Source organism: Symphalangus syndactylus, chromosome 9 (assembly GCF_028878055.3).
Source record: "Symphalangus syndactylus isolate Jambi chromosome 9, NHGRI_mSymSyn1-v2.1_pri, whole genome shotgun sequence".
NCBI lineage: Eukaryota > Metazoa > Chordata > Mammalia > Primates > Hylobatidae > Symphalangus > Symphalangus syndactylus.
In genome coordinates, this window is record NC_072431.2 from 63743340 (window position 1) to 63758151 (window position 14812).

General features: G+C 52.8%; 1 protein-coding gene across 2 annotated transcripts in view; it reads left to right on the top strand.

The window, feature by feature from the left end:
• The first annotated feature begins 12533 nt into the window (after nucleotides 1-12533).
• BAZ1B (bromodomain adjacent to zinc finger domain 1B) overlaps nucleotides 12534-14812 on the top strand; it is a 90628-nt gene continuing 88349 nt past the window's right edge. For both annotated transcript variants that reach the window (XM_055292867.2, XM_055292868.2), the window contains exon 1: nucleotides 12534-13269. In XM_055292867.2, coding sequence (XP_055148842.1) covers nucleotides 13163-13269 — 107 coding nt within the window. In that variant the 5' untranslated portion in view covers nucleotides 12534-13162. The remainder of the gene's footprint in view (nucleotides 13270-14812) is intronic.

The following is a 14812-nucleotide window of genomic DNA, read 5'->3' on the forward strand; positions in this document are numbered from 1 at the left end:
GCCTACAGACATTTCTCCCCCCAGCTTTTTGGCTGAATTACTTGAAAATAGGTTGCAACATTATGACATGGCTATGGTTTGAATATGTCCTCTCCAAAATTCTGGTGTTGCCACTGTGATCGTATTAAGAGGTGGGGCTTTTTTTTTTTTTTGAGACGGAGTGTCGCTCTGTCGCCCAGGCTGGAGTGCAGTGGCAGGATCTCGGCTTACTGTAAGCTCTGCCTCCTGGGTTCACATCATTCTCCTGGCTCAGCCCCTCGAGTAGCTGGGACTACAGGTGCCCGCCACCACGCTGGCTAATTTTTCATATTTTTAGTAGAGACGGGGTTTCGCCATGTTAGCCAGGATGGTCCCAATCTCCTGACCTCATGATCCGCCCACCTCGGCCTCCAAAGTGCTGGGATTACAGGCGTGAGCCACCGCGCCCGGCCAAAAGGTGGGGCTTTTAAGAGGTGATTAGGCCGGGCGCGGTGGCTCAAGCCTGTAATCCCAGCACTTTGGGAGGCCGAGGCGGGCGGATCACGAGGTCAGGAGATCGAGACCATCCTGGCTAACACGGTGAAACCCCGTCTCTACTAAAAGTACAAAAAATTAGCCGGGCGCGGTGGCGGGCGCCTGTAGTCCCAGCTACTCGGGAGGCTGAGGCAGGAGAATGGCGTGAACCCGGGAGGCGGAGCTTGCAGTGAGCCGAGATCGCGCCACTGCACTCCAGCCTGGGCGACAGAGAAAGACTCCGTCTCGGAAAAAAAAAAAAAAAAAGAAGTGATTAGGCCATGGGGCTTCTCCATCATGAATATGAGTAAGGCCCTTATAAAAGGTTTCAGCAGTGTTCGGCTCTCTAGCCCTTCTGCCTTCTGCCATGTGAAGATACAGGTTCTTCCCCACAAGGAGATTGCAACATCAAGGCACCATGTTGGAAGCAGAGAGCAGCCCTCACCAGATAACAGAACCAGCACCTTGATCTTGGACTACCCAGTCTCCAGAACTGTGGCCAAATAAATTTCTGTTCCTTGTACATTACCCAGTCTCAGGGATTTAGGTAGAGCTGCGCAAATGGACTAAGACATTTTACCCCTAAATACTTGAGCTTCTATCTCCCTAGAACAAAGATGTTCCCTAACACAACTAGACTACGAAATCACACCCAAGAAATTTAATGGCCATGCATGGTGTCTTATGCCTGTAATCCCAACACTTTGGGAGACCGAGGTGGGTGGATTGCTTGAACTCAGGAGTTCGAGACCAGCCTGGACAACATGGCAAAACCCCATCTCTTCAAAAAATACAAAATTAGTCGGGCGTGGTGGCGCATGCCTGTAATCCCAGCTACTTGGGAAGCTGAGGCAAGAGAATCGCTTGAACCCAGGCGATGGAGGTTGCAGTGAACCGAGATCATGCCACTGCACTCCAGCCTTGGTGACACGGTGAGACTCTGTCTCTAAATAGACAAAATAAAATACATGTCTAAATTGTTCCAGATTGGGCCAGTTAGCGCCTGTGCCCTTTGACATTTCTTTTTTTTTTTTTTTTTTTGAGACGGAGTCTTGCTCTGTCGCCCAGGCTGAGTGCAGTGGCGCAATCTCGGCTCACTGCAAGCTCCGCCTCCCAGGTTCACGCCATTCTCCTGCCTCAGCCTCTCTGAGTAGCTGGGACTACAGGCGGCCGCCACCACGCCTGGCTAACTTTTTTTGTATTTTTAGTAGAGATGGGGTTTCACCGTGGTCTCGATCTCCTGACCTCATGATCCGGCCGCCTCGATCTCCCAAAGTGCTGGGATTATAACCATGAGCCACCGCGCCCGGCCGCCCTTTGACATTTCTGCATCAGGATTTGAGCAGTGCCTTACTGTCAGGTACAAAATGTTCCAGACTCACATTTTTTTTTTGAGACAGAGTCTCACTTTGCCACCCAGGCTTGGCTCACTTCAACCTCCACCTCCCGGGTTCAAGCAATTCTCCTGCCTCAGCCTCCCAAGTAGCTGGGATTACAGGCATGCACCACCACACCTAGCTAATTTTTGTATTTTTAGTAGAGAGGGGTTTTCACCATGTTGGCCAGGCTGGTCTTGATCTCCTGACCTCAGGTGACCCACACACCTTGGCCTCCCAAAGTGCTGGGGTTACAGACCTGAGCCACCGTGCCCGGCCCCGGACTTGTCCAGCCCCACTCCTTTTTCAAGGAGCCCTGGATCTTTTTAGGGGAGAATCTTTTTAATTTTGTTTATATTTAGAGACAGGGTCACACTCTGTCATCCAGGCTAGAGGGCAGGGGGGCAATCACAGCTCACTGCAGCCTTGACCTCCCAGGCTCAAGTGATCTTCCCACCTCAGCCTCCTGAGTAGCTGGGGCTACAGGTACATGCCACCATGCCTGGGTAAATTTTAAAAATTATTTGTAGAGGCCGGATGTTACCATATTGCCCAGGCTGGTCTCAAACTTCTGGGCTCATGGAATCCTCCTGCTTCAGCCTCCCAAGGTGCTGGGATTACTTGCAACAGCCACCATACCTGGCTGGCGTAGTATTTTAAAACCTAGATAAGCCAGTGCAGTGGCTCACAACTGTAATCTCAGCACTTTGGGAGGCCGAGGCAGGCATACTGCCTGAGGTCAGGAGTTGGAGACCACCCTGGCCAACATCATGAAACCCTATCTCTACTAAAAAAAAATACAAAAAATTAGCCAGACATGGTGGCAGGCACCATTAATCCCAGCTACTCGGGAGGCTGAGGCAGGAGAATTGCTTGAACCTGGGAGGCGGAGGTTGCAGTGAGCTGATATCGGGCCATTGCGCTCCAGCCTCGGCAACAATAGGGAAACTCCATCTCAAAAAAAAAAAACAAACCAAACCAAACCAAAACAAAAATGGTGGGGTGTGGTGGCTCACACCTGTAATCCCAGCATTTTGGGAGGGCGAGGCAGGCGGATCACCTGAGGTTGGGAGTTCAAGACCAGCCTGACCAACATGGAGGAACCCCCGTCTCTACTAAAAATTCAAAATTTGCTGAGCATAGTGGCGCATGCCTGTAATCCCAGCTACTCGGGAGGCTGAGGCAGGAGAATTCCTTTAACCCAGGAGGCGGAGGTTGTGGTGAGCAGAGGTGCACTCCAGCCTGGGCAACAAGAGCCAAACTCCATCTAAAAAAAAAAAAAAAGAAACAAAAAACCGGCTGGGCGCAGTGGCTCATGCCTGTAATCCCAGCGCTTTGGGAGGCTGAAGTAGGTGGATCACGAGGTCAGGAGTTCACGACTAGCCCGGCCAAGATGGTGAAACCCCGTCTCTACTAAAAATACGAAAGTAGCTGGGCGTGGTGGCAGGCACCTGTAATCCCAGCTACTTGGGAGGCTGAGGCAGGAGAATCGGTTGAACCTCGGTGGCAGAGGTTGCAAGGTTGCAGTGAGGCAATATTGTGCCACTGCACTCCAGCCTGGGTAATACAGTGAGACTCCACTGAAAAAAAAAAAAAAAAACCTAGATAAATCTAGGTTTTGAAAGCATAAGGAGTTTGAGGGAAGAAGTACCAAGATGGCGGATGGATTGTGGAGGGCCTCAAAGGTCAGGCCACAGTTTGGTTTAATTCTGTTTGCTTTAAGGAACCATCCATTGGAAGCTGTAAACATTAGAGTGCCACGGTGTGCTGGATACCATGGAGAGGAATGAGAGGGGAGGCAGGAGACAGATGGGAAGGACAGTGCCTGCCGGATGTGTTGCATATATTGAGAGAAGAGTTACAGTTCTGTCAGTCTGGAGCCAGAGCAGAGATAGGTCCAGAGAAAACGAAGTAAAAACAGACTGAAGTCATCCAGAGACAACAAAAGAAAGGAAATGTAATGAGTTTACCACAAGAATCATCTGTGAATAATGCATAATCATAAGTTACACGCTGCATGCTGATTTAGCCAATTGCAATATAATTCTTTCAGGAATATGTTTGCATATGTGTGTGGTGTTTGTGGGGCTGAGTCTTCATCTTCCACTGAAGAAAGTCAATAGCTAATATTTATAACTGAAAAACTAGGCCAGGCGAGGTGGCTCACGCCCGTAATCCCAGCACTTTGGAAGGCTGAGGTGGGCGGATCGTTTGAGCTCAGGAGTTCAGGACCACCCTGGGCAACATAGCCAGCAAGACCCTGTCTCTACAAAAGATACAAAAATTAGGCTGAGTGTGGTGGCTCATGCCTGTAATCCCAGCACTTTGGGAGGCCAAGGCAGGTGGATCACTTGAGGTCAAGAGTTGGAGACCAGCCTGGCCAACATGGTGAAATCCTGTCTCTACTAAAAATACAAAAATTAGAGGGGGGAGGACAGCATCAAGAGATATACCTAATGCTAAATGATGAGTTAATGGGTGCAGCAAACCAACACGGCACATGGATACATATGTAACAAACCTGCACATTGTGCACATGTACCCTAAAACCTAAAGTATAATAAAAAAAAATACAAAAATTAGCCAGGGGTGGTGGCAGGAGCCTGTAATCCCAGCTACTTGGGAGGCTGAGGCAGGAGAATCGCTTGAGCCCGGGAGGTGGAGGCTGCAGTGAGCCAAGATTGCACCACTGCTCTCCAGCCTGGGTAACAGAGCGAGACTCTGTCTCAAAAAAAAAAAAAAAAAAAAAAAAAGAGGCCGGGCGCGGTGGCTCACGCTTCTAATCCTAGCATTTTGGGATGCCGAGGCGGGCGGATCACGAGGTCACGAGATCGAGACCACGGTGAAACCCCGTCTCTACTAAAAATACAAAAAATTAGCCGGGTGTGGTGGCGGGCGCCTGTAGTCCCAGCTACTTGGAGAGGCTGAGGCAGGAGAATGGCGTGAACCCAGGAGGCGGAGCTTGCAGTGAGCCGAGATCACGCCACTGCACTCCAGCCTGGGTGACAGAGCGAGACTCCGTCTCAAAAAAAAAAAAAAAAAAAAAAAGATACAAAAATTAACTGGGTGGCACATGCCTGTGGTCCCAGCTACTCTAGAGGCTGAGGCTGGAGGACTGCTTGAGAAAGGGACTTCGAAGCTGCAGTGAGCTTTGATCACACCACTGCACTCCAGCCTGGGTGACACAGCGAGACCCTGTCTCAAAAAAAAAAAAAGGAAAAAGAAAAAACTGAAACTGAAAATAGCAGTATATGAATTATTAAAAATATAGAGCTAAAGACTAGAGGAAACATTTAAGGAGTTGGAAATGGATGCCCCAGGGGAGCAGGAAGTGGTTAGAGGAGTGTGGCCGGGCTGCTTTTTGTAGGAGTATTTGATTTTCTTTTTTTTTTTTTTTTTTTTTTTTTTTTTGAGACAGAGTCTCGCTCTGTTGCCCAGGCTGGAGTGCAGTGGCGCGATCTCGGCTCACTGTAAGCTCCGCCTCCCGGGTTCACGCCATTCTCCTGCCTCAGCCTCCCGAGTAGCTGGGACTACAGGCGCCCGCCAACACGCCCGGCTAATTTTTTTGTATTTTTAGTAGAGACGGGGTTTCACCGTGTTAGCCAGGATGGTCTCGATCTCCTGACCTTGTGATCCGCCCGCCTCGGCCTCCCAAAGTGCTGGGATTACAGGCTTGAGCCACCGCGCCCGGCTGGAGTATTTGATTTTCTTTGGAACTATGTTTTTATGTTTTTTAAAAATCCATCCATCTGCACACTGATATATGTTTCTTTTTGGAACTGTTTTCATTTTACCATGATAATACATAATTTGAATGCAACTGAAAACTTTTTTTTAAGCAAAAAGTCAATATCACAGCAATTTTGGGCAGAAATAATAAAGGCCTGAAGCAGGTGCTGTGGAAAGACAGGAAGGGGAAACAGTTCAAGATTTTAGGCTGCTAGAATTGATGCTGTCTAGTTGCCCCTGAAGCCGCGGAGCTCAAGAGAGAGGTCAAAGGCTGAGCCTGTGGGCTAAAGAGGAAGGAGAGGCCATTAAGAGAAATAAAACCAGGGCCAGGTGCGGTGGCTCATGACTGTAATTCCAGTACTTTGGAAGGCCAAACTGAGAGGATCATTTGAGCCCAGGAGGCAGGAGTTTGAGAATAGCCCGGGCAATATATAGTGAGACGTGTCTGTATTAAAATATATTTTTTTTTGTTTTTGTTTTTAGATGGAGTCTCACTCTGTCGCCCAGGCTGGAGTGCAGTGGCGCGATCTCGGCTCATCGCAACCTCTGCCTTCTGGGTTCAAGCGATTCTCCTGCCTCAGTCTCCCGAGTAGCTGGGACTACAGGCACGCACCACCACACCCAGCTAAATTTTTATATTTTTAGTAGAGACAGACAGGGTCTCCAACTCCTAACCTCGTGATCTGCCCGCCTCGGCCTCCCAAAGTGCTGGGATTACAGGCGTGAGCCACCCCTGCCCAGCCTAAAATAGTTTTTAAAATGTATTTAAAAAAAGAAAGAAAGAAAAAGAGCCAGGAGTGGTGGCTCACGCTTGTAATCCTGGCAGTTTGGGAGGCCTAGGTGGGCGGATCATTTGAGCTCAGGAATCTGAGACCAGCCTGGGCAACATGGTGAGACCCTGTCTCTGCCAAAAATACAAAAAAAGAGCTGGGCATGGTGTTGCGTGCCTGTGGTCCCAGCTACTTGGGAGGCTGAGGTGGGAGGATCACTTGAGCCTGGGAGGCGGACGTTGCAGTGACTTAAGATTGTGCAACTGCACTCCAGCCTGGGCAACAGAGTGAGACCCTGTCTCAAAAACAAACTAATAATGTAGTCATTATAAAAACATAATCATAAAGCTCCCTCCCTCCCCCCCTCCCTCCCTCCCTCTCTCTCTCTCTCTTTCTTTCCCTCTGTGGCCCCGGCTGCAATCTACTCGGCTCCCTGCTGCCCGCGCCGCGGACTACCTGGGACTGCCGGCGCGCGCCACCGCTGCCTGCTTTTTCTCCTTTGGCTGCAGGCACGCGTTCGCCATCTTGGCCACGCTGGTCGGCAGCTCCTGACGCCGAGTGCTCTGCCCGCCTCAGCCTCCCGAGGTACTGGGACTGCAGACGGAGTCTCGCTCACTCGGTGCTCCGTGTTACCTGGGCTGGAGTGCGGTGGCGTGGTCTGGCCTCGCGGCAGCCTCCGCCTCCCAGCCGCCTGCCTTGGCCTACCAGGGTGCTGGGATTGCAGCCCCTGCCCGGCCGCCGCCCCGTCTGGGAGGTGGGGAGCGTCTCTGGCCGGCCACCCACTGTCTGGGAAGTGAGGAGCGCCTCTGCCCGGCCGCCCCGTCCGGGAAGAAGTGAGGAGCGCCTCTGCCCGGCCTCCCCGTCCGGGAAGAAGTGAGGAGCGCCTCTGCCCGGCCACCCATTGTCTGGGAAGTGAGGAGCGCCTCTGCCCGGCCACCCATTGTCTGGGAGGTGAGGAGCGCCTCTGCCCGGCCACCCACCGTCTGGGAAGTGAGAAGCGCCTCTGCCCGGCCACCCACCGTCTGGGAAGTGAGGAGCGCCTCTGCCCGACCACCCATCGTCTGGGAGGTGAGGAGCGCCTCTGCCCAGCCGCCCCGTCCGGGAAGAAGTGAGGAGCGCCTCTGCCCGGCCGCCCCGTCCGGGAAGAAGTGAGGAGCGCCTCTGCCCGGCCGCCCCGTCCGGGAAGAAGTGAGGAGCGCCTCTGCCCGGCCGCCCCGTCTGGGAAGTGAGGAGCGCCTCTGCCCGGACGCCCCGTCTGGGAAGTGAGGAGCCCCTCTGCCCGGCCACCCACCGTCTGGGAAGTGAGGAGCGCCTCTGCCCGACCACCCACCGTCTGGGAAGTGAGGAGCACCTCTGCCCGGCCGCCCCGTCCGGGAAGAAGTGAGGAGCGCCTCTGCCCAGCCGCCCCGTCCGGGAAGAAGTGAGGAGCGCCTCTGCCCGGCCACCCCGTCCGGGAAGAAGTGAGGAGCGCCTCTGCCCGGCCGCCCCGTCTGGGAAGTGAGGAGCGCCTCTGCCCGGCCGCCCCGTCCGGGAAGAATTGAGGAGCGCCTCTGCCTGGCCGCCCCATACGGGAAGAAGTGAGGAGCGCCTCTGCCCGGCCGCCCCGTCCGGAAGAAGTGAGGAGCGCCTCTGCCCGGCCGCCCCATCTGGGAAGTGAGGAGCGCCTCTGCCCGGCCACCCATCGTCTGGGAAGTGAGGAGCGCCTCTGCCCGGCCACCTATCGTCTGGGAAGAAGTGAGGAGCATCTCTGCCTGGCCGCCCCGTCTGGGAGGTCTACCACGGAGACCAGAAGCAATGTGGGGGCTGGACGTGGTGGCTCACGCCTGTGGTCCCGGCACTCTGGGGGCGAGGCGGGTTGATCACTTTGGGCTAGGAGTTCGAGACCAGTCTGGCCAAGTTGGCGAAACATGAAAAATACAACAGACAAACCAACCAACCAACTCAGTGACAACAAAACAGGTCTACCCTGGAGTCATACTCTAATTTTTTCTATTTTCCTCCCTTTCTGATCCTTTATCCCACTTTCTTTTTCTTCCTCTTCCTTCTCCCTCTTGTCAAATAGGGGATTGAGTTATTATCACTGATCCACATAAAGTCCCTCTCTCATTTATTTTAACTCCCACCCCCCATTTTTATTCCCCGACTTCCCATGTGCAACCTTCCTAATATATTTGATACGCATCAAAAAAATAAAAAATAAAAAAAAATAAAAATAAAAACATAATCATAAAATATAGAAAAATATAAAGAAGAAAATCACATCAATTGTAATTCCAGTGAAAAAGGAGGGGCGAAAGAGAAGAAAAGAAAAAAATTGTGGCCGGGCGCGGTGGCTCAAGCCTGTAATCCCAGCACTTTGGGAGGCCGAGGCGGGCGGATCACGAGGTCAGGAGATCGAGACCATCCTGGCTAACACAGTGAAACCCCATCTCTACTAAAAATACAAAAAATTAGCCGGACGTGTTGGCAGGCGCCTGTAGTCCCAGCTGCTCGGGAGGCTGAGGCAGGAGAATGGCATGAACCCGGGAGGCGGAGCTTGCAGTGAGCCGAGATCGCGCCATTGCACTCCCGCCTGGGAGACAGAGCAAGACTCCGTCTCAAAAAAAAAAAAAAAAAAAAAGAAAAAAATTGTAATTCCAGGCCTGGTGCGGTGGCTTATGCCTGTAATCCCAGCACTTTGACAGGCTGAGGAGGGAGGAAACCTTGAGGCCAGGGGCTTGAGGTCAGCCTGGGCAACACAGTGAGACCCCATCCCTGTCACCGTCTCTACAAAAAAGAAAATACTTAGCGGGACATGGTGGTGCGTGCTTGTAGTCCCAGCTACTCTGGAGGCTGAGGTGGGAGGATCTTGAGTCCAGGAGGTGGAGGTTGCAGTGAGCTATGACCCCCCACTGCACTCACTCCAGCCTGGGCCACAGTGCAAGATCTCGTCTCAAAATGAGACAAAACGCAAAAACCATAAATCCATTTCCCCGAGGTGAGCACTGTTCCTTATTTGGGGTCTCTCCATAAGCTCTATATGGTTCCTGAAGCTCGTTTTTGTACTGTGACCACCAAGCCCCACCTCCAGCTCCGACTTCCTCCCTCAGAATTTCCAGCTGTGTTCTGGATGGCTCTCCAGGGTACCTGGAGTTCACATGGCTGAAACCAAGCCCATCGCCGATTTTCCCATCTCAGATCCCATCTCCACCAATACCAGGAATGGATTCTAGCCCACAGCAGACCCAAGCGCTGAAATGATTATGGTGCCCAGTTCACATGTGCAAAGTGAGATGCTGTTCTGAAATATCAAATTGTTTTCTTTTGCTTTTTTTTTTTTTTTTGAGATGGAATTTCACTTAGTCGCCCAGGCTGGGCGCCATCTCGGCTGACTGCAACCTCTGCCTCCCGGGTTCAAGCGATTCTCCTGCCTCAGCCTCCCAAGTAGCTGGGATTACAGGTATGTGCCACCACGCCCGGCTCATTTTTGTATTTTTAGCAGAGACGGGGTTTTGCCATGTTGCCTAAACTCGTCTCAAACTCCTGGCCGCAAGGTGTCCTCTCTCCTCAGCCTCCCAAAGTGCTGAGATTACAGGTGTGAGCCACCACGCCCGGCCCTGTATGCCTTCTGAGTAGTCACTCCGATTCAGCCATTACAGACTGTATCAGGATGGTCACTTCCTTTACCATTCTCATCTGATATATTCTGCCTCAAATCCTCACATTTTGGGTACACAATCTTGAACTTCCAGCCTTCACTCTGCTGTTCTTTCTAGAATGTTCGTCCCTCCTTTCTCTGTCTAGAGAACTCTTCTTTTCGCGATTAACTCAAATGCCATGTGCTCTGGGAAGGCTTCTCCTACTGTTCTTGGGAGAAAAGTCTACTGCCTCAAGGAAAAGGAGCTGAGATCGCTCCTGCTAGGTGATCAGAGGAAACTTCACAGAGGTAGCTTTTGACCTAGACCTCCTAGTGGGGATAGGATATCCTTGAGGTGAGAAGAAAAGGAGATAAAGGTCCGGCATTAGGAGGCTGCATTTAGACACATCTCGCAGTCTAGCCCCGTTCAAGGACAGGCTGGGAAGGTACAGACTGGGGCCAGTGAAGTTCTTTAAACTAAAGGAGACAGTTTAATAGGGAGAGAACTTAATGAGTGTGTTTTTGATTGTACTGGAAAGCCAAACAAATTCTGGATATGGGTGTTGTCTGTTTGGAGAAGCAACTGAAATGCTCCCCATTTAATAGCATTAAAATAGTTAATGCTGTTTTCTTATTCTGCACTTTGTATAGAACTGTGATTATTATTATTATTTTTGAGAGGGAGTTTTGCTCTTGTTGCCCAGGCTGGAGCGCAATGGCACAATCTCAGCTCACCGCAACCACCCCCTCTCGGATTCAAGCGATTCTCCTGCCTCAGCCTCCCGAATAGCTGGGATTATAGGCATGCGCCACTACGCCCGGCTAATTTTGTATTTTTAGTAGAGACAGGGTTTCTCCCTGTTGGTCAGGCTGGTTTCGAACTCCCGAGCTCAGGTGATCCGCCCGCCTCAGCCTCCCAAAATGCTGGGATTACAGGCGTGAGCCACCGTGCTCGGCCAGACGTACCTATTTTTTTTCCCCCGAGACAGAGTCTCCCTCTGTCGCCCAGGCTGGAGTGCAGTGGCACGGTCTCTGCTCACTGCAAGCTCCGCCTCCCGGGTTCACGCCATTCTGCCTCAGCTTCCCGAGTAGCTGGGACTACAGGCACCCACCACCACGCCTGGCTAATTTTTTGTATTTTTAGTAGAGACGGGGTTTCACCGTGTTATCCAGGATGGTCTCAATTTCCTGACCCCGTGATCCGCCCGCCTCGGCCTCCCAAAGTGCTGAGATTACAGGCATGAGCCACTGCGCCCGGCCCAGACGTACCTATTAAAGAGACATCCTGGCTGGGCACAATGGCTCACGCCTAATCCCAGCACTTTGGGAGGCAGAGGCGGGAGAACTGCTTGAGGCCAAGAGTTCGAGACTAGTCTGGGCAACAAAGTAAGACTCTGTCTCCTCAAAGAAAAATAAATAAATAAAAGGTAGATCCAATTCATTCAAATAGTATTCACTAGCACCTACAATGTTCCCAGCCAGGTGCCAAGTATCATGGGAGAAAAACAACAAACAAACAAACAAAAGCAGAGTCACAGTTCTGGCCAGGCGTGGTGGCTCACGCCTGTAATCCCAACACTTTGGGAGGCCGAGGCGGGTGGACCACCTGAGATCAGGAGTCCGAGACTAGCCTGACCAACATGGTGAAACCTCGTCTCCACAAAATACAAAAAATAGCCGGGTGTGGTGGCGCGCGCCTGGAGTTCCAGCTACTCGGGAGGCCGAGGCACAAGAATAGCTTGAACCCGGGAGGGAGAGGTTGCAGTGAGCCGAGATTGCACCATTGCACTCCAGCCTGGGCAACAAGAGGGAAACCCCGTCTCCAAAAAAAAAAAAAAAAAAAAAATCTTGGGAGGCCGAGGCCGTCGGATCACCTGAGGTCGGGAGTTTGAGACCAGCCTGACCAACATGGAGAAGCCCCGTCTCTACTAAAAATACAAAATTGGCCGGTCGTGGTGGTGCACGCCAGTAATTCCAGCTACTCGGGAGGCTGAGGCAGGAGAATCTCTTGAACCCGGGAGGCGGAGGTTGCGGTGAGCCGATATCGCGCCATTACCCTCCAGCCTGGGCAACAGAGCGAGACTCCGTCTCAAAAAAAACAAAAACCAAAAAACAAAAAACTAGGTACGTCTTTTAACCTGTTTCTCCAAAGAAGCTTCTATATCCTACTTTCCAGCCAGCCCCTAGAAACAAGCAGTATACTCCTACGCAGATCTCAACCACACTCTCACCCAGAAGTTAACTCTGGGGTAAGCAAAGCTGACGCCCAAGTTGTCCTTCCGCGGAACCTTTGCTAGGGTAAACTCCCGGGGCGACTTCCCGCCAACCCCTCTCTGCAGCCCAGCCCCACCCGCGCATCACCCGGGCGTGGCCGAGCACGGCTCCTTTAAGGAGGGGGCGGAGCCCCAAAGGAAAGACAAAGCCCCTGGCCGCGCGCTCCCCCTCCCCCTCCGGCGCACCACACGGACAGTGGTGCCCGGATGTCGGTGTCGCCGTCGGTGACAGATGGCGCAATATCTGTATATGCGAGGGGCTTCTCCGGCTTGACCTCTTTGAGTTCTCGTCCTCTCCATCCCCCGGTGTCCCCCACTTTTAACTCTGCCGTCGGAGGCCCGCACGCCTATCACGGGCGCTTACATAACGTGACCTTTCACCTCTTCAGACTGCCCTCTAGTGCGCTGCAACCCAACTACGCGACAGGGGCAGGGGGGCGGGACCCAGGCGTGGAGCGGCAGCTCCTCCGACCCAATAGGCTGTGAGCGCTGACCAGCTCTCCGCCTATTGGAGCATTCGCCACCGGCGCTAAAGGGAGCAAGTTAGTGTGTGCGCTGGCCGGGCCAGGGGGGAGGAGGGGAATCTCCCGCCATTTTTCAATAATTTTTTCTAGTGCTGCTGAGGAGTCGTCTTGACTGCCGGCCGCTGGGACCCGAAGCGGAGGTCGGCGGGGGGCTGCTGGGAGGCGCGGCGGTGTGCGCAGGAGCTCTGCGCCGTGGCGTTCCGCTCCATGAGTGTCGCGCGGCCGCTCCGGCTGTGAGGGAGCCGGAGTTCGCGCCGCCCTCTCACCCCTCCCCTCCCCCACCCCACCCCCGGGCGCCTGGCGCTCGCTCCGGGCCGCGGGGCCTAGTGCTGCGCCGCGGGGCCGGCCCCAGCAGCCGCCAGTCCCCAGCGCCGCCGCCGCGATGGCGCCGCTCCTGGGCCGCAAGCCCTTCCCGCTGGTGAAGCCGTTGCCCGGAGAGGAGCCGCTCTTCACCATCCCGCACACTCAGGAGGCCTTCCGCACCCGGGAGTATCCTTTTCCAGCCGCGCGGGCCGGGCCGGGCTGGGGTAGGGCCTGGTGCTCGCGAGACCAGGTCAGCCGCGCATCCCCCGTCGGGGGCAGCTGTCAGGGCGCCCGGGCCGCTCGCGGGCCTGGAGGCTGGGTCTCAGCCTGCGCCCGCCGATCCTTCCCGGGGATTTGGCGGGGGGCGCGCACCGGCCCTGGAGGGAGAAGGGCCCGCTTCGGCCGCCCCCGGGGCCCCGCACTTTGTCCCGGGGCCTCGCCGGCGAGGAGCGCATCCCCCATCCCCGTTACCTCCCCCGAGTTGGCTTTAGGCCTTGAGGACCCGGGAGGGAGGAGGAGGCGTGGGGAGGGGGAGCTATGTTTCCTCCTTTGCTTTTTACAAATTTTTTTTTTTTTTAATTTAAATGAAACCTGCAGCTTAAGTTTTGAAATTGTACTCGCGCGGCCTCGTGATGCGGCGTGTGCAAGTCTCAACTGCGTCTTACCCCGATTTCTGCGGGGATACTTGGCGTTTTTTTCTTCTCCCGAGGGGGCTTTAGGCCGGGATGAACTGACAGGACCCTGGGGCAGAAAACTAGGAATGAGATTCCCCACTTAGAGGAAAGGGAGGGAAGGAAACTGCCTCTGGAGGAGCTGATGCCTGCCTTTCCTGGGCAGACACAGGTTTGAAATTTTGAAGGTTTAGGAGATTGGTATTTGTTAAAAGTAAAAAAAAAAAAACAAACCAAAAAACAAAAACCAACCAAGACGTGAAGTTTTTATGTTGTATTTTAGGAACATGAAATTGGATGTTTTACAAAGGAAGCATCCTCTCGTCATGACTAAGATTTCTTGCATAAGCATTATCTTTTAGTGAAAAGTTGTGCAGCTTTTATTTGCTTTTTTTTTATGGGTCCCTGAAGAATCGTTTTTGAGGCTTATCTGTAAAAACAACGATTTCGGAATCAAGCATTTCTTTGGCGACTGAAAGCTTGGAGTGAAGGGTAATGTGTTATGAGTTTTCTCAGCCCCTTCTGTTCGGAAGGACTTGATTTCTCAGTTTCTTGCTTGCTTCTGTATAGGAGGAAGTGTCTCTGAGAGTGATTTCATTTCTCCCTGCTCCTCACTTTAACGCAGTACTTTAGAGGATAATCTCATTTTTTGTTGGAGTGCAATTTGTGAGAGTCCCTTTGTGGGGAGTATACACTCAAAGGGACCTGGAAAATCAGTCCATGCTGGAAGAAGGCTCTTGGAGAGATAGAGCTGTAGCATCTTGCAGTTGAAATGGATCTTGGAGGTGGCCGGGTCCTCGGGCGTGGTTTGCAGAGTTGGCCCAGAGAGTGGAGGTTGACTTGTTGAAAGTCAAATGATAAAAGAGGAGTAGAATCCACCGCTCTTCCTACCTCATCCCTGTAAGTCAATCAACAGAAGAAGGTGGAATGTTACTCCTTCACTTTCAATTAATTTAAATATTACCTCACTTTCTTGTCATGATGTTATAAGGTAAGGCACTTTAAAGTGGTGGGGTGGTAATCTGGTTTTTTTCTTGTCCTGTGAAGACTTGGAATGC